The sequence below is a fragment of the Acipenser ruthenus genome, chromosome 20 (assembly GCF_902713425.1).
Source record: "Acipenser ruthenus chromosome 20, fAciRut3.2 maternal haplotype, whole genome shotgun sequence".
Taxonomy (NCBI): domain Eukaryota; kingdom Metazoa; phylum Chordata; class Actinopteri; order Acipenseriformes; family Acipenseridae; genus Acipenser; species Acipenser ruthenus.
The window spans coordinates 3,612,556-3,638,323 of NC_081208.1; the positions used below are offsets into that span (position 1 = coordinate 3,612,556).

General features: G+C 38.6%; 3 protein-coding genes across 6 annotated transcripts; 1 reads left to right on the top strand and 2 right to left on the bottom strand.

The window, feature by feature from the left end:
- The first annotated feature begins 23 nt into the window (after positions 1-23).
- Positions 24-5,327, top strand: LOC117432111 (TAR DNA-binding protein 43-like). 4 transcript variants are annotated; one of them, XR_004548749.3, is made up of 7 exons: positions 26-728; positions 1,257-1,420; positions 1,591-1,731; positions 1,997-2,167; positions 2,312-2,468; positions 3,358-3,501; positions 4,336-5,327. XR_004548749.3 is itself a non-coding variant. In XM_034053600.3 (6 exons), the coding sequence occupies exons 1-6, from the start codon at positions 488-490 to the stop codon at positions 3,447-3,449; spliced, it is 966 nt and encodes a 321-aa protein (XP_033909491.1). In that variant the 5' UTR covers positions 26-487; the 3' UTR covers positions 3,450-4,256. The 4 variants fall into 4 exon arrangements, 2 of the variants coding, with proteins under 2 accessions (XP_033909490.1, XP_033909491.1); XR_004548750.3 differs by having other exon boundaries at positions 27-728; positions 2,312-2,396; XM_034053600.3 differs by lacking the exon at positions 4,336-5,327 and having other exon boundaries at positions 3,358-4,256.
- Positions 5,328-8,975: 3,648 nt separating this feature from the next.
- LOC117425535 (centromere protein S-like) lies at positions 8,976-12,999 on the bottom strand. Its single transcript, XM_034042519.3, has 5 exons — positions 12,805-12,999; positions 11,902-12,025; positions 10,172-10,205; positions 9,802-9,868; positions 8,976-9,623 (listed from the first exon to the last, which is right to left on the bottom strand). Exons 1-5 carry the CDS (start codon positions 12,844-12,846, stop codon positions 9,471-9,473), a joined length of 420 nt encoding a protein of 139 aa, XP_033898410.1. The 5' UTR covers positions 12,847-12,999; the 3' UTR covers positions 8,976-9,470.
- Positions 13,000-16,494: 3,495 nt separating this feature from the next.
- On the bottom strand, positions 16,495-25,172 carry LOC117425534 (6-phosphogluconate dehydrogenase, decarboxylating). The gene is made up of 13 exons (XM_034042518.3): positions 25,013-25,172; positions 23,660-23,735; positions 22,934-23,113; positions 22,717-22,782; positions 22,444-22,562; positions 22,009-22,078; positions 21,243-21,377; positions 20,858-21,047; positions 19,297-19,427; positions 19,036-19,169; positions 17,978-18,077; positions 17,524-17,646; positions 16,495-17,065 (listed from the first exon to the last, which is right to left on the bottom strand). The coding sequence occupies exons 1-13, from the start codon at positions 25,018-25,020 to the stop codon at positions 16,946-16,948; spliced, it is 1,452 nt and encodes a 483-aa protein (XP_033898409.3). The 5' UTR covers positions 25,021-25,172; the 3' UTR covers positions 16,495-16,945.
- Positions 25,173-25,768: the final 596 nt, after the last annotated feature.

The window sequence follows — 25,768 nt, forward strand, 5'->3', positions numbered from 1 at the left end:
CAAAGCGATGAGGTAATACGATCCAAGACACCAGTCGGACATTTTGTTTCGAAGTTCAGGTAGGAATTAGTGAGGCAGGGGACTGTGTGGAATTTTGTTTTCACAATTAAACGGGCTCTTTTCAATTGAAAAGGATAATAAACGGCATCATACTGCGGTATCTCGAGAGCTGACAAACCAGGAGACGGGGTTTTTTCACTTGTTTGTCCTTTAAATGGCGGCATAGAACAATAGGTTTTGTAGAAACCATTCATTGCAAGCGTGGTTGGTCAGGGCCTACATGGTTGCTAGATAATTTTAAAACAAAGCGAATTGTCATCGAATTGTGTTGTATTAGCTTAAAGCTCCTTTCGATATCAGGGGCATAATTATTATTTTTATTTTCAATTTAAAAAAAAAACGTTATAAGTTCGTCGGATTGTTGCATTTATCGTTTAGATCTTGTGGTTGTTGTGCAGTGAACGTTGTAGCGCATTTTAGGGTGAAAATGGCAGAGTTATATATCCGGGTCGCGGAGGATGAGAACGAGGAACCGATGGAGATCCCCTCGGAGGACGATGGCACCGTGTTACTTTCCACGGTAGCCGCGCAGTTCCCCGGTGCCTGCGGTCTGAGATACAGGAACCCAGTTTCCCAGTGTATGAGAGGGGTCCGTGTGATGGAGGGAGTTTTGCAAGCCCCGGAGACCGGCTGGGGAAATCTGGTCTACGTTGTCAACTATCCAAAGGGTAAGCTGTGCAATCTTTAACGTATTTCTCTATCCCCATAATGTATCCATGAAGTAAACAAGCCACACGATCGTTTTTATGATTCTTTCTGTGTTTATATTAATCGGTTTCCCCCAGTTGCTCTTAATTCAGTAAAGATAGTGTTAGGCCTGCTGATTCATGCTCTGGCACTCCGTCAGGTAGTAATAGTATAGCCATTAGTTTTAAGTCTGAGAACACGGGCAGTTAAACTTGGAGTATTTGACATTCAGTGTTTTTTAAATCGTTAAACCCCACTACAGTAAGTGCTATTTTTGTCTTGGGCAAGACTGGCAGTGGAATGAGCAGCCTAGGCAATGTGTTTTATGTAAAGGTAGTAGGAAAAGGGGGAAGGTCTGACTTGTTACTGTATTTCATGTTTACATGTTACCCAATTAATATATTTGAGATCTAAAAAGAGAATTAGTTGATAATTGAAACTATCCAATTCGAGTTTATATATATATATATAAAATATAATGGTGTTTTTTTTTGTTTTTTTTAATTAAGATAACAAAAGAAAAATGGAAGAAATTGATGCCTCTTCTGCAGTGAAGATCAAGAGGGCAGAACTGAAGACCTCAGATTTAATTGTTCTTGGTCTGCCCTGGAAGACTTCAGAACAGGATCTGAAAGAATACTTCAGTACCTTTGGAGAAGTAATAATGGTGCAGGTAAATACTTAAGGTTTTAATGTGAAATTATATGAGCGCTCTGACCAGAGGTTTCTGAATTTGTACATGGCTTCAAACACCCCCAAACACCCTTGGTATTTATTTATTTTATTGTTTCCAGTCTGTTGTGGTCTTGTATTTAATTTTATATTCTCTCTCCGTCTCCTCAGGTTAAAAGGGATTTAAAAACTGGCAATTCCAAGGGCTTTGGCTTTGTAAGATTTACAGACTATGAAACGCAAGGAAAAGTGATGTCACAGCGGCACATGATAGATGGAAGGTGGTGTGACTGTAAACTACCTAATTCTAAGGTAACTTGTTTTCTTTAAGAGCGCAGTGCATAATCTACACAGAGGGAAGCCTTGACAAGGGTCATATTGCTGCTACCACTCTTTTTATAAAGGATACTGTTGGACTATTCCGTTTCAACATCCACTGTTTTTGTTGATTGTAGCTTTATTTCATTGTTTTTAAACTTGTATACCATGTCGGATTTGGCTAACGTTTACCGATCCACTACTGTGAAATGCTGTCTTTACTTACAAATGTGACTTTTTTTTGGTTTTGGGTAAACAGCAAAGTCCTGATGAACCCTTGAGATGCAGAAAAGTGTTTGTTGGCCGCTGCACTGAGGACATGAGTGCTGAAGAACTTCGGCAGTTCTTTATGCAGTATGGCGAGGTTACAGATGTCTTCATACCCAAGCCCTTCCGAGCTTTTGCTTTCGTCACCTTTGCAGATGACCAGGTTTGTTTTGTTTTTCATCTTGCTATAAGTCCCATTTCTTGTTTCTGTAAGCTATATTTTTTTAATTAATAGGATATCGTTTAAAGGTTCAAGATTTATCTTTGTAAAAAACTAAACTTGTTGTATTTATTTTTTTTCTTTCAGGTTGCCCAGTCCCTTTGTGGAGAGGACCTGATAATTAAAGGAATCAGCGTGCACATCTCGAATGCTGAGCCTAAGCACAATAATAGTAGGCAAATGATCGAAAGAGGGGGGAGATTTGGGAACAGCCCGGGGTTTGGGAACCAGGCAGCAGGCTTTGGTAATGGCAGAGGGAGTGGGGGTGGGTTGGGGAACAGTCCAAACAGTAATGTGGGGAGTGGAATGAATTTTGGTGGTTTTAGTATTAACCCAGCCATGATGGCTGCTGCTCAGGCAGCTTTGCAGAGCAGCTGGGGGATGATGGGCATGCTTGCCAGCCAGCAAAATCAGTCTGGGGCCTCAGCTAGTACTCCAGCAGCACAGGGCAATATTCAGAGGGAGCAACCCCAGAGTTTTGGTTCTGGAAACGGCAGTTATGGAGCAAACCCTTCAAGTTTAGCATGGGGGGCGACGGGATCAAACTCTGGCACAAGCAGCAGTGGGTTTAATTCAGGATTTGGTTCAAGTATGGAGTCAAAATCCTCTGGGTGGGGAATGTAGAAAACTTTTTTTTTTTTTTTAAGGCTTTACGTTTCTAGATTATATGGTAAGTATTTTGAAAGATATTTTCCAGATCATTTCTAATATGTCCTAGGTAATTTAAATGACATACTATTTTTTGGCCTTTCTTTTTGTAAAAGAAAACCTGAATGTTTTGTACATTTGACTAAATCTACAAAAGATTAATGTACAGAGTGGTTGAAAGCGAGTCAGTGTTTGCCAGGATGGTAACACTATGTGTGGTTTAAAAATGTTTTGTTTTTCCCTGGTGAAACTGAGATTGTGGCAAACCAGATTCTCTCTGCATGCATTGTAAAAAAAAAAAAAAAAAAGATATTCATTTCAAAAATTGCATGAATAGACCCCCCCTCCCCACACTTGATATATATATTTTTTTTTCCATGTATCTTGTATTGTGAGAATCTGGTTTCAGACTTCATTTAAGTGTTTTTTTTGCAGTTTTCTTCTAAAGTTTTATAGAAAACACCTTCATTAAAATCTCTCTGCAGTTCATCAAATTTCCAATATGCCTGGAGGAAGCTCTGCACTGGCAGCAATGTTCGAGCAATCTCGGTATCAGTACCCTTCTTCCCATGTCTAAATGCTTTGTCATCAAAGAACACAGCTTCGCTCTGCATAAACTGTGTTAGACGGTGGGTGTTGCATTTTTACTCCTATTTCATGGAATCGTATCTGCGCTGTAAAGCAAGGTTGTGATGTGAAAACGGGAGAGCTTTTGAGACGCTTAAGAACTTTGATTGGGATGGATTGTTGGTGCCACGAGTGAGAGGCTGGTGTGAGCGAGCGGAGCAAAAGCACGTGTGGAAAGAACTGGTTGTGCATTTAAAATAAAGCCATTTAAGAACTGTACGAGATATGGCTCAATCCTGTGGCTTTGGTGAGCGAGTGTGAACGGAGCAGCAGTTGCAAGGAAGGTACGAGTGTTTCTAACTTCATCAGAGGACGTCCGTTGACTGTCTTGAGAGAGACTCTAGGGTTTTTTTTTTTTGTTTTTTTTTTTGTTTTTTTTTTTAACTGATCAAGTGAAAAAGTAGTTACAAATGTAGTGGAATGTGTTTAGTGATCTGAATATTTGTATCTTTTCTTGCTATATTATCTGATGTGAATGCCGTGTGGTGTGTGCTTTGTTTTCCTTTTTTGACCTGTAAGTGTGGAAATGTGATCTGATGCTGGTGGAGGCTGTGATGAGAACACTGGGGGAGCTTGTGGTGTGCAGCTAAAGTGTGCCAGAATTAACCAAGTGAGCTCAGTGCGTCTCAAGGAGGATGAAAGTCTGTAAGAATTCCTCAAAGGGGCAAATGTTGCTTTTGTTAAGTGTTTGTGTTTGAATGCATTTTATTTGATTTGTCATTTTGAAGGGAATTATTAAATAAAATTAATTACAATAGGTTTTATTGTCTTAATTTATTTTAACTTTCTTTTTTACCTGAGCCAAACACGCAAACTTATTTAATTCGCACATTTAGGGACCTTGGATAAGGAGTGATCTGTCCCATCATGGACCCAGGTTCACATCTGTACCCAGGAAGACCATCATTTTTCTGAAGGCCGTTGAAGACCCAAGTCCCAAGGATTGTTGGTGGTCCCAAACTAGCTAATGGTGGATAGTAGCCCATTCCCTCTAAAATAAGGCTTCCTCCACTTAACCAGACTTTGGGAGCTCTCCTTTCGCAAACTAACGGACAATTCATAGAGCTGAACTGGGGGGCAAAAAAAAAAAAGCCTGGCTTCATGAAATTAAATCTTTTAATGCTATACACAGGGGGTAAGTATAGCTATTTAGTTGGAGGGTGGAGGCAAACTGACAGGATTCCTGTGAAAGACTTCATACTGTGGCTAACATACTCCCTGTGTAACTTAAACATCTGTTAATAACTTCTTTTTTTTTAAATCATAAAGGCTATGGGTTTTGTATTGTGGCAAATCCATGGAATGTGTTCTTGCTAAAGTGTTTTGTGATCAATGAGTGAATTCAGCTCTCTTGAAAAAACGTACTGCGATGTATGTATAAATCTGTTTAAAGTTTAATTGTAATTTTAAACACTACTCTTTTTACAAATTGGCCTATATCAGAGACACTTTTTATTTTTCTAGTGTGAATTAAAAATAATTAAGTAAATGCTGTGCGATCAGACCCCTTGTGCTTTTCTTCTAAATCTTAAAATAAAACATGGCCTTTTTAAATTGTGATCATAAAACACTAACTAACTAATGTCTTGAAGTTACAAATGTGCTGCTGATATAAATGTTGTGTTTCATCGCCATGCTGCTTCAGTTTGAGGGCATGATTGTACAGAAGACTGAAAGGGTTGAGAAACTTTTATTTGATTTAATGTATAGGCTGTACTTTTGAGTGAATGCCTGCTGTTTAGGACCCCTTTGTAAATGGGACATGTTGTCCCAATGGGTTAATCTGGTGAGCAAAATGTTAATAAATTAATAAAACTTGGGTTACTAATGCTGATCCTTTTATTAGCTGTTTCCTCAAACAAAGCACTTGGGAGTGCAGTAAATTGTAGCAGGTTACGTGGTTGTACGTTATCTGGAAGTTCAACTACCATGTAACACAGGTCTGATTTAGTCCCGTGTTAAATATGGTATTTTTATATCTAGTGAAGCTCACTTTCTTTGATGTCCCCTACTCGTTATTAACAATGACATGCTTTATGGTTATTTGTAAGCAGACAGTAACAGCAGCCCATATTTACATTAAAGTCCCTGCACCTACTTAATGAACTTAATATTTTCAAATAACAATACTTTTTTTTTTTTTTTTAACTAAAGTGGAAATGTCATTAGCTAGATGCTTTCAGTACTAATGAAAAAGCTTTAACTACATATCACTAATGGTGCCTAAATTGCTGGAACAGAAATAATTTACTTAATCCAAAGAAAGTACAGGCTGCTATTTAAATCTGTGTCTGTAATTGGCACATTTTAAATGGCATGTTTGTTTTTTCTTTCTTTCTTTTTTTTTTTTTTTTTTACATTTATGAATGTTTTGATGTTCTTTCATAGAATAACCATTAATGCAAATACAAAAATAAGGAACCTATTCCAGTATGTGACTTACGGGGTGAGTTTTCATTCTGTTAGGCCTTTTAAACAGTAAGTTCATCTTTGCCTGGAATTTTACAGCAAAGTCTATATGGCAGTGCGCTCTGCTATGAACTCTAATCAGTCATGTCATAATATATTGGATTGTCAAGTTAAATATTCTGTTTTGAATTTTCACCAGTTTCTTAAACAGACTGACGCGTCAGTATTTTAAACTTGCATTGATATCTTTCTGCTGTCGATTTCAAATTCCACATTAGGCTGTTTTTTAATTAATTGGTTCTTAAAACAGTTTGGCCACTTAATGTGCATGCTAATGTTTGGATCATTGTGTTCTGCATTTGTTCACTGAGATCCTATTAAAACGGAATGCTATTTCACAATTTGTTAAGCCAACTGTTTTTGTGGTGTTCCTCTTGAAAAAGATATACCCTTCTTATCTCTTACGTTTGTTGTTGCTGATTTTAATATGCAATGTAATTTCTATCAGTAATAACACCAGGGACTGGCCAATTTAAAGATCCCACCAAGATCCATCTGGGTTCAGATAAAAACAAAACACTTTTTTTCTGCTTTGATTTTCATTAATATGATTTATATATGTTACTTTTTTCTTTACATAGTACATGTATGCATGGAACGTTCAGAAAGATTACATTTTACAAATGCGCTTGTTCACACACTGTTAGTTGTTCAATGTTAACAGGTCGAGAAAGTCTTCCAAAAGAAGTTTTTGCAGGGAGTCCTTTCTTTGGGCGGGTATTGATTGAAGATTGATCTCTCACCAAGCTGGGATTCTTTAACCTGATCGGAGTTCAGAGCTGCCATCTCTTTCCCCAAGATGTTGAAATCTGACAGTTCGGATAAAATCTTCAAAATGAAGTCTTTCCTTTCTTTAGCGAAACCCTGAAAGAATAAACGTTCCTTAACAATGAAACAAAAGGGAAGCAGATATGTATTTGTAACTATAGCATTTTAATAATAACTTTAATGGTTATTGTTGTATGAAAACTAAGGAACAAATATATCTATATATATATATATATATATATATATATTAATATGGATAATTTGTTGTGCCCTTATGGCTGATAATGTTTCGATATTAAAACTTGCAATGATCAAATGTCTAAACCAAGTTGTTAATTAAGCATTAAGTAATTAACCATGATCCATAGCCTTTGCCTTAAAAGAGACAGAGGTATAGCTGAACGTTTAAGAGTATGTTAGAAACCTTCATTTGTTTGGATGAGAGACCATTGTATCCTATTGTCCTCATTTTGGCACCACACTTAAATAATTTTATAAACTCAATCTCCTGCAAGTATCAATTTACAGATTGCACAATGATTTACTCACCCCATTGTTATACTGTGCTAGCGTCTCCTCAGCAGGCATGGCTATCGCTGCTCTCGCACTCCAAGCTACGAGAATCAGGGGAAATACTCTTGACAGCAGTTGCATGTTGGCCACAGTGAACTTCCAGCAAATGTGCGATTTGTACTTTGTCGCAGTTTCCAGCCTTTTTATACTATATTCCACAAAAGGCTCTGACGCACACCCTGAAGCAGTTAATTAGGTAAATTATGCCTTTAGCCATTAACCACAATTCCAGGAAATGAATGAACTCCTAGATGAATATAAATTTAAAATACATTTAGCAGCATAGCTTGCCGCTTTCTATTTTCCATATTAGCATATCTTAGTGTACTCTAGTATTTCAGTAATACATGACAATGAAAGTATGCTTTAGGTAGTTCAATAGGGATTATTAATTTTTTTTTTTTTTGTAGTGACATTTTAAAACTAAAATATTCAACCAGTTATGTTATTAATGGGTTAGCAATATTCAGCTATAAAAAAATAAAAACGTATCATTAGGACTGGTGTTTTGTTATATACTCTATGCCAGTATTGATTTAAATTTATACAATACCAGGTTATTTGAACAACTAGTCCCGAGATGTTACTGAGTAGCACCCAAATCTCTGATCATTTGAGGGTCCTGGAAGAAATTTCTAGAAATGATTTGCTCCCTGCTATTTTAGCTAATTACTACAATTAAGCTACATTTCCACAAGGAAGTGATCTAATGACTGTTGTTTACTGTTCCTTTTCATTATTTACATCATTCCTGGAAGGTCAGACGTACTTTATTTGTCAATTTCTGTTTAGTTCCAAAATTAGAATCAGAATACGATTATTGGTTTGCATTGTCCACATCTATAATGTTCTTTAGACAGAATTTATTAAAGTATTATGACCTTTAGCAATTATTGTTTTTATTTTTTGCTCAGGCAGTCTGCACTGAGAATAAGAATCATTCTGGATAAAACTTGAAGAAACACACACAAAGAGGAAGACCACTGTTGAAATAACATGCTCAGGTATCCAGAACAAGATTTGGGCAGCAGTAACTCATCTTCGTATTCAGTGAGGTCCCAGTAAAACTGAAACGCATCTCTAAGCAATCAATGGTAGCACTTTAAAATAATAGCTGCTCATTCATATGAATTTCAATATAGTTCAATAGAATTGCATAGGACTAACATCTGAACAAGTGTTTTGTTTTAATTTTTTTTTTTCTAGTGAAGATCATTTAAAAAAAAAAGTCAAAAATGAATAATGGATATACATGGAACAAAATAGTAGCTAATGCATTGGAATTCATAGTAGTTTGCAGCCGTTATGTTAAAGTGCAGCACCATTAATATACACGTCATGCTGTCTCTTTACATGTAATTTTTTCTGAGGTGTTCTTCTGTATCCAGTAAGATTTCATGGTGAGGAAAAGTAAAGGTGCTAACTTCTTCAATTTGTGCTGAAATGACTATAAGCATTTGCCTAAATAACTTGAGGTTTATTGACTATAGTTCCTAAAGACTCTCACCTTACATTATTGATTAGCTGCCCTTGCAATGTAAAGCAGAATAAGGATATTTCCCACATTAACGGAGACAATATAGGGTCAGCACTGATGAGCAATTACTGTATAAAACTATTTTCCTTTTTTACCAGCTATAAATAAAAATCATAAATCAAGCAAAAATAATATTTTACATTTATTAACAAAAAATACATAATGAAAAACAATTATTTACAATATGGTAAGTGCGGTGCAAATATTTTTCCAATTCTGTAATTCCAACTTTCTTTTCGTTCTGAAGTTGACATTACATATTTGTCCGTGGGAAAACAGATGCTCAGTACTGTCTGCATTAATGAATTAATAAGCAAAATGTTTGTTAAATGTCAGATTATGTGTTCAGCTCTCATTTTATCACAAAGACACTCTACCAAGCTTAGAATCTTGAAATAATAAGGTTGCTTTCAATCACCCTAATGTTATCAAATACATGTTATGTTATCTTTATATTTTCAGTTTATAATGTCAATGCTACCCTCTGCAGATGACATGAGATAAATGCTGGAACATTTGGGCTCATCGATAGCTGATGATAGTTATAATGCAGACACTACCCATTGTGTTGGGTATTACTGTATAGATGTACAGAATTGACAATGGGGCTTTAGCAGAGAGGTTTTAAGCCATGTTGGAGTCCTCGTCTTCATCCATTCCAGACTGCAATGGAGCATCACTCTTTTTTTTCGCTTTCCCGCCAGCCTTCTTTCTTTTCTCCTTCTGTTCTTGGTTATTGGAAACCAGTTCCTCGCTCCTTTGTGTGATAAAACTGAACTGCAAAGCAAATCCAGTATTAACGATTGTGAATGTAGCTGAAGAACAGAGGCGAGGAAAGAATCAGTGCATATTCTTGTTTCACAACTTTTACCCTTCTAAAAATGGACTGAAAATTAAGATGCATTATGGCTTTGTTTCATTACTAAAAAAGATATGATCGAAAAGGTTATCTCACCAACGCGTTGCTTCTCCTGGCAGTGAGTTTCACATCTTCAGCATTTACTGTGGTTCTCTTTGCATGCCTGAATTAAAACCATGGCACAAGATTAACAGAAACACAGAATGCAAAACAAACCAGAAGAAAATGACTCAGGAAATGGCCTAATCTCTAAAATCACAGATATTAAGAGTGTATGTATTGATGCAGATGAAGTCAAAATGCACCAGTACTACAGTAAATTAAACCTGCAGTCTTGTATATCACTTGAAAGAATTCCTGTGTTTGTTTTTGTGCAAATTTGGTGAAAATCAGTTATATATATATATATATATATAAAATCAGAAACAAGGGAAAATAAAGTGTTTTGCATATGATTTGCTCTTACCTTGCAAATGCTTCAAGGTCTCTGGCAAAAATCTCTAAATAGAAGAAAAAAAATAATGAACCAGCAGGAAAATAAGTAAAATAAATGTTTTTATCAAACATTTAGAAATAGTTGCAACATACTACTGTACCTAGTAATCACAATAAGCCCAAAAACAACTTTAAAGTATTTAAAGCCTTCAGATTGTGTACAGCAAATGTAATGTTTTAAAGTCAGTATCCTCAGTCCATTATGTAGCCTTATAATTATATGCTCTGGTTAATACCTTATGTATATTTCTTTATAAAACAGTGTGATCACTTGCTTTCAAAAGTATTTTTTACAGTTGTTCCCAATGTCAAATAACAGAAGGAAAACTTGTTGAACTGTTGTTCTTGTAAGTTTTGAGAATAGATGTGGCCTTGAGATAGCGGAGAAATAAAACCTCTGCATTAGCTTATCTGTCATATAATTTTACATACTGATTGAAGTCAGCATTAACATTTATATTGTCGCTTACAATCGCAAGAAATTTGCAATCTGTCCAAGCATGTAAAAAGGGATTTTTTTTTTTTTTTAAATAGGTCCTTACTTAATATTCAATATTTGCAAAAGCCCTGTTTTAAAGCATCACATTGTTTGTTGGGCTTTGACCAAATTTGGTGTTTCAGTCTGTTTTGGACAAGAGGCGCTAATGGGGGAATAATTCTCATTCCACAGATTTGTTTGAGAAATGATATTCACTCACGCTTTTAAATCACTGTGACTGAAACTGTTGCCTGTTTGAAAGAAGCCCTCAGCAGGTCATTCTTATGCAAAGTGAATCTGATTGCATTGAAATGATTTTTATACAAACGCTTGGCTGCAATGACTTGGTATTTCTTTTCTACGCTTTGCCACCTGTGTGCGTTGGTGTCAATGTGTTCAACATGGCTGATGAATATATACCCTCCTTTGCAAACTCATACATTTCAAGCCAATTAATACCAGCATTATTGTTTCCTTTGACAAGCAGGCATGACACTAGTTATTAAATGGAATGGAAGCACCAGCACCAAATAGTTTAATGTAAATGTTAAAATTTCAAGTCTTCCAGGTGGATTGTTAAAAAACTAAGCAACATAAAAATATGTATTTTCTCCCCTATAAATTGGTAGTTTCTTCCCCCTAATTAATGTAGCCTTCTTTATTATATGGACTAGTTAATAACTAAAAAAAAAACAATATGCTTGCATATTTAACACATTTAGCACATTGCAGTTGTAGTTTTTACCGCACCATTTCTGATTGAGAGATTCTAGAACCTCAATACTTTCACTGGAGTCTTTTGTGTGTTACTCTTCACATGTTGAGTGTGGATTACTGTAAATAACTTGTGTTTAAAATGCAAAATTTGCATTCCGTATTGAGAGCTAACACAGCACCCTAATTCCCATTCACAATCAGGACAGAGTCAGACCCACACCTACAAAAACCTTTAGTTTGTTACTGATGACTTATCACCACCACCTGAGCTTGTTGGTTTTACACACGGCTAACAAAACTCACAGTAAAACCTGGAATAGATCAACTGCTACAGTATGCCGTGGGATCCATATTCCTATCCCAAATAACAATAAAGCCTGCACATTGTCTTAATCAGTAACATGTACTGTGTGTAAAAGCTGTCATAATCAGGACTGTCTGGTAAAACATCAGGAGAAGGTAAAGACCAATGCCTTCTCTTATTCAAGGAGGTAAACCGAACTCACCACACTGTCTAAATGTAGTTTCCGCAATGGCTGCTATGGTTTGCTTGCTGAACTCCACCTCTTTGTGTTCTGCCACTTCTTGGCAGAAGAGGCCAGTAGTGTAGTGGACGGCAGCCTTCAGCCTCTGTGAATAAACACTGTTTAGGTGAAGGTAAAGCACCTGTGTCCCATGAACACTAAAATATAATTCCTTGCTTTCTATTGTGTACATTTTTCCATAGTTTAATCTTCAGGGTAATCCATTTAAAAATGACACCAATATCCTTTAGACTTTAATAACAACTGTAATAAAGAAAAATTATAATTTGTAGGGTTTTATGCAGTATTACACAAATAATTGTGCAATAACTTTTTTTTTTTTACTTTTTAAAAGTGACTATCAGGATATTGGTGCATGAATTATATTTTAATCCCTGGGTATCCATTGCGAACCATGCTTGCAGCAGTAATGTCATTTTGAAGCTTGTAGTTCAAGATGCAAACCAGAACTTAAAAAGGGGTAGCATTTTACAGGAAACATATCTAGTCTATATTTTCATTTTGAAGCTTGTAGTTCAAGATGCAAACCAGAACTTAAAAAGGGGTAGCATTTTACAGGAAACATATCTAGTCTATATTTTTAACATGGTCAGGGTTTTGCTTCGCTTCGTTGTTCATACGGTAAAAAACAAACAAAAAAGTTAATGGATGCGTATGCAGCGATACACCCTTCTTGCAGCTAAAGTTAATTTGGTTTTACAAATGGTCTTTTCCAAACCAAATAATAATAATAATAATTACACTGACAAGCATGTATTTGAGGGGTAAATGTAGATAATGCAGTGAATGGTACATCAAGCATTAATTTCAGGTAATTAAATAACACAATATTGACCTACGTTTAAGTTATTTCTCAATTCTCACCTGAGTCTGAGTAAAATTCCTCTGTTCTTCTGTGTCTGCCATTACGATTCAGATTTTAGGCACTAATATTTAATGATTTGTAAACAAGGGTGTTTTTTCCCCGTGTTAATTCCTGTTCAACTTTCCCGCGATCTACGGATGCCGTCTGTAGACAGAAAATGCAGACGGAAAACAAAAAGCGCAGTGCTTACAAAGGTACTAATGTTGCTTTCAGAACAACTGAGGACCGGTATATACTACGATTTAAAAGATGTGAAGACTATAACAAAACGCTCGGTTAAACGGGAAAGAAAAAAACGATAGAACTTGGAACTCACTCCAAAGTATTAACATAATTAAGGTTTTATCACTGAAATCAGACATAACAAGTTACAATATGATTTAGGTCTACGATTTTAAAACATATGTGTTTATTTTTCATGTTTGCAGTACAATTTAGACACGTGCCTGATTCATACTCTTGTTTTGCCTACGCTGGTCTATTCTTTTTGTTTCACTGTCATTTAGCGAAACATACGATGTAATTAACAATATGCAATTGTTTATCACTGTCTTTGCAAATTAAAATACGGAATAAAGTTGGTGGGGTTTTCTGGTGGGACTGTGCTTCAGGCTTATGTCCATTCTGCTTTAGAATCAGGCAACAAAGCTGGATATTCGTTTCAGTATTATGATTCCTGCCCCATCACCAGTCGCTGCTGACAACACTCTTCAGATGCTTCTCAGGTATGGAAATAAGACTCCCATTGCACAGCAGTTTCACCCATTCCAGGTTTTAATACAAGCTTGATTGTTAGCCCCAGTGTATAGGTAACAAGCCCAGGTATGTCTTCTTAAACTCATTGTAAAACCAGGAATGGATTCAACTGCTATGCGATGGGAGTCCCATTCCATAAGATTATTTTTAGCAGTCGTGTAAGACTAATAAAAGGCTAACATACTGTCAAACCAGTGTGTCAGTTCTGGACAGTAGCTTTGTGAACATTTGACATTCAGAATGCTTTCTACCTTGCGATGATGCGAATGAATGCATCGTATATGAAGAGTGAAGTGCAGCACTGGAGAAATCAATCCAGCAGGTAACGGAGTGGAAAGTCATGTTTCACAGTTGGGCGGTTTCCTTGTGTTTCAGTAGTACCTTCTAGCCAGGTCTGGGTGGTTGTGGTCAGGATCATTCTGTCTTAATTGCATTTCTGCACTGCTGCGTGGGGAGCATATGTAGAAAACGAGGCAAGCAAATCGTCCCTTTAAAAACATAATCCATCACAAACCGACAAACTAATAACACCCGGTCTGGTGTAGAAACTCAACACATGCAGTAATTGGTGTCTGTGATTGAGCACTCATGAATTAAAGGCCTGTATGAATAAGTCACACACTCGTTCATGGTGGATAATCTGATGTATCACTTAGACCAATTATGTTTATTTTTTTTACAGGAATAAAGATATCATCTAATTTAAACCTACTGCATTTATATATTCTTTTTAATTGTGCAGCTTGAACAGGGGCTGGATCCAGCATATTAAGGACTCTGAAAAGGGGTAGGGTTATGTAGAAACCAGTTAAACTTATATACACTTGTATCCCATCTGCCTGAGTACTGGTAGACAATTTACCATATTTAAACTTAATTGGATTTGAAGTGGAGCTTTTGATATGTTGCTAAAAGACAAACTGTAGGTCCACAATCATGCACGCAGGGGCTGAATAACCCTAACAGTGCCACCACCGGTCCTTGAACATCCCCATTGTGACATCCCAGGGACGATACAATCACTAATTGCTCTAAAATGTTCACAGAAATAAAGACTTTTTTTTCCAGAACCAATAAATCAACCAAGCATTTGACTCCTTTTTGAACGGGCGATTCAAAAGTGAAAAGCGTATGTGTGTGTGTGTGTGTTTAATTGTAGTAAATGAATGCCCCGTTACATAACAGCGACAGAGCAGCACACCACTGGGGAATGAATGGTTTCTACACACCCTGTTATTTTCTCAGCTAGCTGTCTCATAATGTACCAGATGCCTCCAATTTGCCCAAAAGGTTTTGTGCATGTATTTTATTTATATATTTCATCTGAGCATTGTATTCATGTCAGCCTCTTTTATGCATCTCCAGCCTGAGGGCTCTTATTCATCTCTGAATTCCACAGCTTTCTACAGACCCCTATTGAATTATGTATTAAATTTAAAAAAATCTTCTACATTCCCCTGCTGTTAAGAAGACATTTTAGGTTAGAGCTTTCAAAGAAGTGGTTTTGAGTAAAGAAAACAGTGTATTATTCAGCACTGTGTTCAGTGATTCATGTTTAATGAGAAATTAGATTCTAGACTGTTTTGCTTATTTGTAAACTGGGATACAATATTTCAGTTTTCCTCTAAACCTTATTCTTAGGCTTTCTCCAGCCCTAGAATTATCCAGCTACAACTGCAGGACAGATTGTGCATACAGATCTGCCTCTGGACAGATCTTACACCCCATGTATTGAGCTGCCCCTCTGTTTCACATGGTTTGCGCTTCTCTAAGGCAGTACCAGCCCTTTGAGAGATGTGAAAGGTGAGGCAGACAAAGACCCTCCCCAGGGAGATCCAGCGATTACCCTGCTGGAGAGGAGAAAGTAAGAAGCCTGAATTCTAACGTCGGAATCCACGTCCAGTTAACGGTCAAGCAGAGTCAGGAGACCTCTGAGAATGTGCATGAAAACTCAACTCCGGAGTACATCAGAGACACCACTGTGGGGTATCGGAGAACATTTCCGGATATCAAGGTTGTGGCTCATGGTATGTTTTGTTTTGTTGGTTTTTTTTTTTTAAAACACAGTTGCGATTGCTTTCATAGTGTATCCACTTGCCCCAGTTCATTATTTAACTGCTGGGTGTCTCCCAATGTAGTAATTACAGTATCCCACCACCGCTGAACTGTCTGCAGCATGTCTTTGAAAGCCTCTATGTTTAATAATAGCATAACACTGGAGACGTTCAAGCAGAATTTGGCTTTAGAAGGCTTTTTTTAGTGTTTTATTGAACCGTTATTGTTACCATTATCATGCCCTGTAATCATAGGGCTGTTTTGTTTTTAGAATAATACATTGGATTTTTTAAGTCTTTGGTAGAGCACAGAATGTGAATCAAATTGAACCAACTTTTAATGTTAGGAAGTCAGTTCTACATGTTTTCTTTCCAGAACCCTCCACCCTTATACCAGAGGATTGTGTTCCATTCTCAGTGCAGGAAAACTGCGGAAACTCCCAACATCTCTGTGTGGGGAGGGCTTAGGTCGGCCAGGGTGTCCTCGGCTCACCGCGCACCAGCGACCCCTGTAGACTGGTCGGGCGCCTGTGAGCCTGCCTGCAAGCGGCCCAGAGCTGCGTGGTCCTCCGACGCTGTAGCTCTGAGGTAGCTGCATGGCGGGCCTGCAGAGTGAAAAGAAGAGGACGGCCGACAGCACACGCTTCGGAGGACGAGTGTGCTCGTCTTCGTCCTTCCCGAGTCAGCGTGGGGGTGGCAGCGGTGAGCCAGGCTTAAAAAAACTGGGCATTTCAAATTGTGGAGAAAATGGGGTAAAAAAAATTATTTGGCGATTTCCAAATAATAAAAAAAAAAGAAGTACAAATTGCATAATGAAGTAAAACAAGATTTGATAAATAGGGTTCACAGCATTTGGGATACACAGAGGACAACATCTAATTAGAAAGGGATTTGAATCTTTATTTAGCAGAAGAATCTAACACATTGTGAGTGTTCAGTTTAATCCAGGATTACAGCTGTAAACTGGCAACATGATTTTAGAATCAAAACCTTTTGACCGCATTGAAAAAAAAAAAAAAAAAACCAACACACCACACACACACTTGAACTTACAGTCGCTACTTAAGTGCTGAAAAGCTGCAACACACAACAAAACATTTTGTTTACAGAGTTTATTGTCCACATTTATCCACCTATTAAATATTCGTTCAGCACGCCTTCTAGACTTCGTTTTTCCTCATACAATTCTATAATAAAAAATATTAGATATATTTAATATTTCTAAACCAGGTGATGGCTTTTGATTTGGTTTAAAATAAGGAATGTGTGAGATGCCATCTCAGGTGGTCAGAGCTTCCGGCTGCCTGTGGGTTGTGGGCCCGGCCGCTCGCTAGGCGTTGTAGGAGGAAGAGGACACGTTGCCTCCGTGGCCAGTCCAGTTTGTGTGGATGTACTGCCCAGGCTTAGTCAGCAGCTCGTAAGTATGGGCGCCAAAGTAATCTCTCTGGGCCTGCACAGGTGAAAGAAGAAAAGCAAAAACATTTTTCAATGCTTTAGTGCTTCCGTTAACTGTAGTTCCTTCTTGAGGACAGTATTACTTATTACACCCAGACGGGTTTATCAGTAGCAATCACAATTAATTATACAGAAAACAAATACTTCTGCACTATAACAGGGTGTGGCAGTTTATCCACCTACTATAGAACTATTACACATTTTATATATATATATATATATATTATATAACTAATACATTTCCAAGGAATTTATACCTAATCTCTAACTTTTGGTGCTATCTAACTTCAATTTTTGTATATCTTTCTTGTGCAATTGCCTGCTGTTATTGCCAAGGACATATGAATCAACTATAAGGAAAGTGTGTGTGAAAAATCCCAAACCCAAGAACAAGTAGCGATTGTGATGTACAGCAGTGACAAGTGAATCACTGCAAACGTTATGTGCCCTGACCTGGAGGAGATTGGCTGGCAGCATGTCGTGTCTGTACCCATCGTAGAACGAGAGAGCCGTGGTGAAGCAGGGCATGGGGATGCCCACCTGCACTCCAGTGCTCACTGCGCGGCGCCAAGACTCCTGAGGGGAGAGGAGGGAGTGAGAGCAATCCAATAACACACTGCTAAGAGAAACACTGTCTAAACTGAATTAAAGGAAATGCATTCCAGTCTATTCCAAATGACGCACATCCACACAACTTTCAAGGAGCTATACAAGATAAACTCAGCTATCCAGAGTCAATCAAGCACTAGTCATCTTCCTTTTTGTTGTCCTGTGCTGGAGTGTTCACAGTATGATCTGACATACAAGGCTAGACTCGGTGTAAATCTGTTAGCTCTATGTGCCCTGTGCTCGTTGCTCAGTCACACTGCAGCGATGCAGCGAGGGAAAGGGTTGATTGATTTCCTACTTGGCAATCCTGAACCGCCTTTCTGAAGAAATCATCCAGAAGCAGGCTCTGGAGCTCAGGGTTCCCATCAAACGCCTCCTTGATCTTGCCCAAGAAAACACTGCAAGAAAAAAAAAAAAAGAAATTAAAAGGGTAGTCACTAGTGTGTTTTATAAGCTTTTTAAGCTGACCGGTTTCTTATCAGGTCAAAATTCACATGTTTAACATCTGTCTGTATGTTGCACAGTTTTACCCTGCATTCTATTATGACAAAAAAAAAAGAAAAAACCTGTCTTTTGTAGTTCCTGGGCAAAAAATGAGCTGTAGAATTAAGTTCTGTTCTTTCTCCAGTTCCCTTGTATATTTCCTCATCTCCCGAGTAGACATAACTGATTTCTCCCCCTTGCATTTCCTCATTACAGTATTTCACAACTGAGCATTGCCAAATACACATTGTGCAATTTGTTGTTTGAAGCAAGTTTTATATCAAACTTGCTATTTTTTAGTTAAAGTACAGTGGGGATGCAGTTAACTGACATCCTCCAGGGAATCAAGAATACTGTTACCTGTCCCAGACCTTGGTTAGAAGCAGGTTATATGAGGTCATATGACTTCTCCCACAAGAGGGCAGACCTATTGCCACATTTGAGATATTTCAACAAAGCTTGATTTTTTCCCTCAGTGGCTTCCTGATGGTGTTTTAAAGCTATTTCACCCTTTCATGCATGGCGACCTCCTATGGGAACGATTAAAAAAAATATGGGGACATATAGACGACACACATGCATGATGACCTCATATGAGAATGCAATTTTTCTCCATATAAAAGCAATGGAATAAAATGTCACTGAAAAATATATTTTATTGTGTCCAACATTTCATGCATGAAAGGGTTAAGTAAATGCACAGTAGTTTTTTTGGGGGGGTTGTTTAGCATCTTGGAATGTACACTCTTTGGGGAAACTTTGTGCTATGCACATCTAGCGAGTGTTTTTGCTGGTAGCTATAGACTCCAGTATGCAGCAAACAGACCGGAGTGTGAAAAAGTGTTGTGAAAATGAACAAGCGTATATTCTAACCTCCTGATGATGCAGCCTCCCCTCCACATCAGAGCGATCCCACCATAGTTGAGCGACCAGCCAAACTCTTTGGCTGCCTGTCGGAGCAGCATGAAACCCTGGGCATACGAGATGATCTTGGAGGCATAGAGAGCCTGAAACACACATAGTGTTTAAAATACTGCTGCTGCACACAACAGAACCATTTCTTTGTTGTACAGCAAGAAATCAAGGAAGCAGCGCAACAGAGTCAACATTCTTAAAGGGATGATTCAAGCATACCTGTCGGATGTCCTCAAGGAACACCTTCTTATCTCCGTTAAATTCCGCCCCTTTGGGTCCTTTAAGGTTTTTGCTGGCTTCGACTCTTTCCTCTTTCAGCGAGGACAGGCATCGTGCGAAGACAGCCTCGCCTATCAAAGAGAGATCCCGTGTACGTTACTGACAAGGGCGCGCTAGATCACAGAGATACCCTTGGCACTGCGCATCAAATCTTTACGGACCTGTAGTTACTAATAAAACATACTGACCATCCATTCTGGAGAAGTGTTCTGCACTCAGCTCGTAGTCAGAATTTCAACATTACTCATTGCTTTATTTACATTTCAATAATACTAGGTTTGCCTAATTAAATAAGAAAAAAAACTGCCAGTCGAGCATGACTCTGCGTATGCTGCTCATTGAATTGATGCAATTGATAAACGCAAGTCACAGTGAATTAAGCAAGTGACCCTGCAGCCCATTGTTAGCATGTTAATAATACACGAGAAAGAAAGGCGTGCTTCTGTGCTTACTGTAGCAGCACCCTGATTTAAAAGAATACTTCCTTTTGTGTATTTATCATCCATATCATATTACTAAGAATGGCTAAGAAAAGGAGAACTAGACAATGCATGAAAAGCCTAATTTACCTTCTACTTCTAGAGACCATAGAATAAACCAAAGAATGCCTTGCGATGCAAAAATCTGCAGCTTTTACAGTGGCTTGGTTTCAGTGCCAGACTCTGTTACACAACCCAGTTTAAAAGATAAAACCTTAACCCCCACAGACAAACACACACAGAATTTGCATTACTGCATTGTCTGCAGAATAATGTTGAACGTTGTCTTTTGTCAGTGTGCGTATTTGCAGCTTTTTTTTTTTTTTTTGACATACCAGAAAACCTCCCAAGATGCACACTCTCTCAGCTGTGTTAAAAATACCCAGCCCCTGTGCTCCGGGAGAGCGGTGTCAAATACTGTTAATGTGACTATTTTGAAAAACACAAAGAAGAGTCTGTCTAGCTGGAACCACTGATGGGGAAGCTAGCAGGATTCACACTCAGCTGCGAGTCTCAACTCTAGGCTGTGAATGAGGCCTCCCCCAGCCTTATCCTGGAGAAAACAACAAGGTTGTTTATTATATTGTTAACAGGCAACACTGGAGTACCAGAGAAGAGAAGAGAAGACTATCCCAGTTACAGAGATTGTGTGGTGTTAGGCTTAGCTGTCTCCAAATCTCATTACATGTTCAAAGAGCCTTTCTGGGAAACTTGTTTGTGCTACTATCCTGAAGGTGTGGAGAGAAGACTTGATTTTAAATCGTTACTACTGTATAAGGACCATTATAAAAGGCAAACAATTGTAGCAACATTTACAGAACTCAGGCTTGGTGCTACAATGGTTTCACTTTTCAACTTCTGGATCACAGATCAGATTTGTGCGTTTAGTTTCCTACCACATAGATAGTCACCATGGGCAACATCCACAGCATGGAGAATTGTGCAATGCAAGTTTTGATTACGGATAGCATTGGGCCCAGTTTTTGCTTGAGTTTCCATTAAATGAGAACCCAGGTGCTTACCTATTAAAGTGACCGGCGTGCCGTACTCCAGCGCAGAGATAGCAGTCCACTTCCCTGTGCCCTTCTGTCCGGCCGCGTCTCGGATCTTGGGGAGCAAGTGCTTGTTGTCGGAGTCCCGGAATTTCAGGATGTTTGCGGTGATTTCAATTAGGAAGGAGTCCAGCTCAGTCTTGTTCCATTCTTCAAATACCTAAAGAAAAAAAAAAATACAAATAATTCACTAATCTACACAGAAAGGGACTTTGTCACATATTCAGAGATATTCACCGGATCACATTAATATATGTAATTGTGTATGCATCTAACATTAAGCAATAAAATTCAGTAGGACAGCAAAACACAGCGAAGTTACAAACTGAAGGCATAGGGCTTGTTCCCTGCTCACCTTGGCCATTTCATCGTGGTCCATGCTTAGAACATCCTTCATCAGGTGGTAGGCTTCGCAGATCAACTGCATGTCTCCGTATTCAATACCATTGTGCACCATCTTCACAAAGTGGCCTGCGCCCTCATCACCAACCTAGAGCAGAAAATCAACAAGACCATTCCAACCAGACACCAGCTACTGCACTCCACCTGCTGCTACTGAATCTGCCTCCTTCCACATATACTATTACATCGGAAATAAAAGCCATGAAGAGACTCATTTTGCCTTCTGTTGAAATACAATAAAACTAATAAGAAACCAAGTCAAGCAGACACACGTTGCAGCTCGTTGTCTTCATCAGTGTACAACTGCAGCTGAAACATCTGTCTGCTTGACTTACTTTTACCTGACTGATTCTGATCGAGTGCTTCCAAGTTATAGATTTACTAACTTAAACCCTTCAAGAGCAGTTTACAGTGTGGTGGCGACATGGACCTCACAGTAGGAAAAGCACACTTCAGAGAGCAATCTCTTCCAGGACTTTACAGAACACAACAAAGCCCCGACCTACCAAGTTAAAAATAATCCTGGCACTGCCAAGCTGTGAGACTGTACCTCCAGGGGCTGGCTGGCTTGTCAACATGCAGAGAGACTTCATTTATAATTAAAGTTGCAGACTGTGGCAGACAGTGAAATGACAGAGGCACAGGTTGCAGAACCCATGAATAAGATCATGCAGTATATAATGTTAATGATGACTCCAGCAACCTTTATTTCTACTCACCCAATCACAGCACGGCTCTCCCGTTCCCACTTTAGCAGCGATGCTCTGGAAAATATCTTTGATGTGTGGCCTGTGGTAAAGAAATAAAGTGTGCTTTAAGCAGATACTCATTCTGGAATCAAGACTTGAAAATGAAATAAAAATGTATTTAAAAAAAAAAAAAAGAAATGGGTACACAAGTTGAAACTTGTACACAATGCATAAATATCCTATTGACATTATCTAAATCGTGCAAAAACATATTGAAAATGCAAGATTGTCTAATGCTGCACAACAGGAAACATCTGCGGCAACTTCACTTACATTGTCGTTCACAGGGATTTTTAACAACAAGTGTTGATTGTGCATTATTTAGGGTTAGGGTAAAAAAGAACATCTCTGAGCATGGCAACACTGGACAGCGAGACAAGGCTATGGAGCCCAGCAAAGACTCACCAAGCCTCTTTGTGACCTCCGGGCATCAGCGAGGGTCCATAGCGGGCCCCCTCCTCCCCTCCGCTCACTCCACTGCCAACGAACAGCAGCTGTGCAGACTTCAGCTCCTTGCACCGCCGCTGCAGAGCAAACCAGAGCCATTTCATCTACCATTTCAGCATGCTTTTTAAAAGGAGACGTTCTGTGCTGCTCATCAGGTATGTACTGAAGAAGACTGCTTTGAAATATCTGGTAGTTTCAGAATGACTCCTGCCCCCAGCCCTCCTTACTTACCACTGTGTCCCTGTATTCAGAGTTGCCTCCATCAATGATGATATCCCCTGCTTCGAGCAAAGGAACCTGGAATGAGAAACACTTTTTAGCTTCATGTAGTAACATAGGAGGGCTTTTGTAACGAGGAGCACTAATGTGACTTACGCCAATTTTAAAAGCAGGGAGTTATATCTGATTGAGATATCACACAGCATGGCAAGTCTTACTCTGTGCTCACCAGCTTGCTAATGAAGTCATCCACTGCCTGGCCTGCCTTGACCAGCAGAACAACTCGCCGGGGCTTCTTCAGCTTGGACACCATGTCCTCCAGGGACTGCGCCCCCACCACGTTCGTTCCTTTCGCTTCGTTGTTTAAGAAGTCCTGCACCTTGGAGACTGTCCTGTTGTAGGCACACACCTGCAGGCATCACAAATCAACAGCTGTAGCGTCATATCCTAATGCAACACAGCAATCCGACTGGCTGTTAAGGTTGCGATGGTGTATAATAAAGAAATAACACCAGCGACTGTCAGATCTGTGTATATTAACTGTCTAACTTCTGAAATGAGTTAGAACTATCTTAATGTAAAAAACCCATATTACACAATGGCAAAACGCTTAAAGTTAAATTGAAAAAAAAAGAGTTGTATTATTTGAATTAGCCATTAAGCAGATGCTTTTATCCAAAAGCGACTTTCAGCGATTAGGGGGTGAGCTATGCATCACAACTGCTGCTGCAGAATCACTTACAATAAGACCATGGTTTTACGTCTCATCCGAAGGACGTGGTATTGGTATAGGATTTGCTTGTATGCCCACTTATATGATGTTACAGTGTTTTACTGCGACCAGAAAACTTGTGGATATATGATGATAGTTAAAATTATACGCCCAAAACACCCACTATAATTCTGACATCTAGTCCAGGTGTATGGCTGACCTCTGTTGCTGAACTGTACTTACCACAAAGCCATGGTCGTTCATGTTTAAGATCAGGTTTTGGCCCATCACAGCCAAACCAATCAGTGCAATATCAGCTCTGTTGGAAAGGAAACATTTTTCAGTTTCCCAACAAAAGGTTTATTTGCCAAACCTAACAAATCACATACAGTATTTGCATATACAGTGGTAACAATACAGCTGTAAATGGTAATATAGAGCCAAACCTTATTCTAAGAACATGGCTATCTATATATAATGTGAGATTACATGGGAGGTTCCACTGAGTAGGCCTATTTACTGTATATAATGATTCATTAAAATGAGGTCACTACCTGTCATTGATAAAAGTATTAATAATAATAATAATAATAATAATAATAATAATAATAATAATAATAATAATAATAGTGGTAGGGTGTTAAACTCTATTGTGTATTAAAAATAAATGGTGTTAATGTTTTCTGTAGTGTAAGGTATTTCAATTCCACAATACTGGGAGATAAAGTGAACTGTGAAATACGACATTGTTACACAAATAATCCACCCCCAGAAATGTCCAAACACTAATGCAAGCTCGTGGTTTTCTAACATTGCAACATCCCTGACATGTACTCTAAACCTTTAATAAAGGAAGCGGATTTCTGCAAATGTGGACAATGCCCGACAGCTGCCAAACGACTGGACTTTTGTTGTAAGAGCATAACTGCTTTTCGATTGGACAGAAAATTGTAACTGATCTGCTAGTTAAAACAAAATGCTTCCTTAAAATCACACACCCTATTCTATGGGGAAATTCCCAACTTCAGACTGTTTGGGTAGGCGAGACTACAAAACATCTACACCCCGTTCTAATGTAGCTTGCAGTCAAATTTAACTCAAAGTTCGCTTAAAAAAAAACTTAAGTAATTCATTCATTCTTTCAAAATGGGCACCCATTCCTGTGCCTCGTTCGCGCATTTCTGTGTACTGTGTTCGTAGTTTTGTTTCCGGGGCTAGTATTCTCGCCACAGTACTGTTTTTCCTGTCTTTAACATTCTCGATCCCTCACATGGATACAGTGGGTGACCGGTCATAGGCAACACATATGAATTATGATCAGCACCAGCACTTAATCGTGACGGCAGCTGGTGTGAGTGCAGCTGGAAATCATATGGATGCAAGTGCATCTGTTATTACTGGCAGTGTTAGTGCGTCTACGCATTTATTTTCAGAAACAAGCTTGATTGTCTAAGCCTTAAAAACATTTGTAATTACTCGGATTAGTCTAATCCTTGGCAAGCACTGTCTGCATTCTAAATCAGTTCAATCCTTCTACAAATTGTCTTGCAATAGTACGTTTGTCACGTCGTATAAGCCATTCAAATGTATACTCACTGTGCCATGGTTTCGCCTTTTATCCTTCAGTGCTAGAATGTAATTAGTGTGGTGGTGACAGTCCACTTCCTTCCCGCAGGTTCTCTTACTGTTCCAGCACCTGAAAAAGAGCTTCACTGTTTCCAGGTGGAGTGAGGTCGCAGATCCCAAAGCTCCGCCTCTTGTGATTCCTTATTGGTTCAGAATCAGTAAACCAATGAAAACTCAATTTGGATTTGTTGACTGAGCGTCAGTCATTAATCTTGCGTTATCCGCCCCCGAAAGAGCAACAAGGCCTAGGTAACCGAGCGATCGATAGCTCGGTGTAAAAGAGACATAAACCCTGCCGCTTTTTGTAATTATATTATTAATTACACGCGGGTGTTAGCCTAAAATCATATTTTAATATTGCAACATACACGCGTAATAAGCTCAGATGGGAAAAATTGGACGAGATTCCTAGCGTAGTGTAAAGCGATTGCTCTAGTCTAGCCCAGTGGCCAGCGCTCCCCATGATGTCACGACCAGAATCCAGAGCTGCAGATTTGTGCAAGTCAACATGACTTGGCTGTCAGAGTCATTTCACATGCAAATCGAGCGAAAATTATGTTGAGAACATCTAATATGTCATTTGATGGACGTGGGAATTTGAATTTCAATTTGCATGGTTTTATCTATAATAAATAAATAAATAAATAAATACATTAAAAAAAAAAAAATCAACAATATCCTTATAAATTCGCTAGGTGTCACTGCAGAGGTATTCTGGGATGCCCA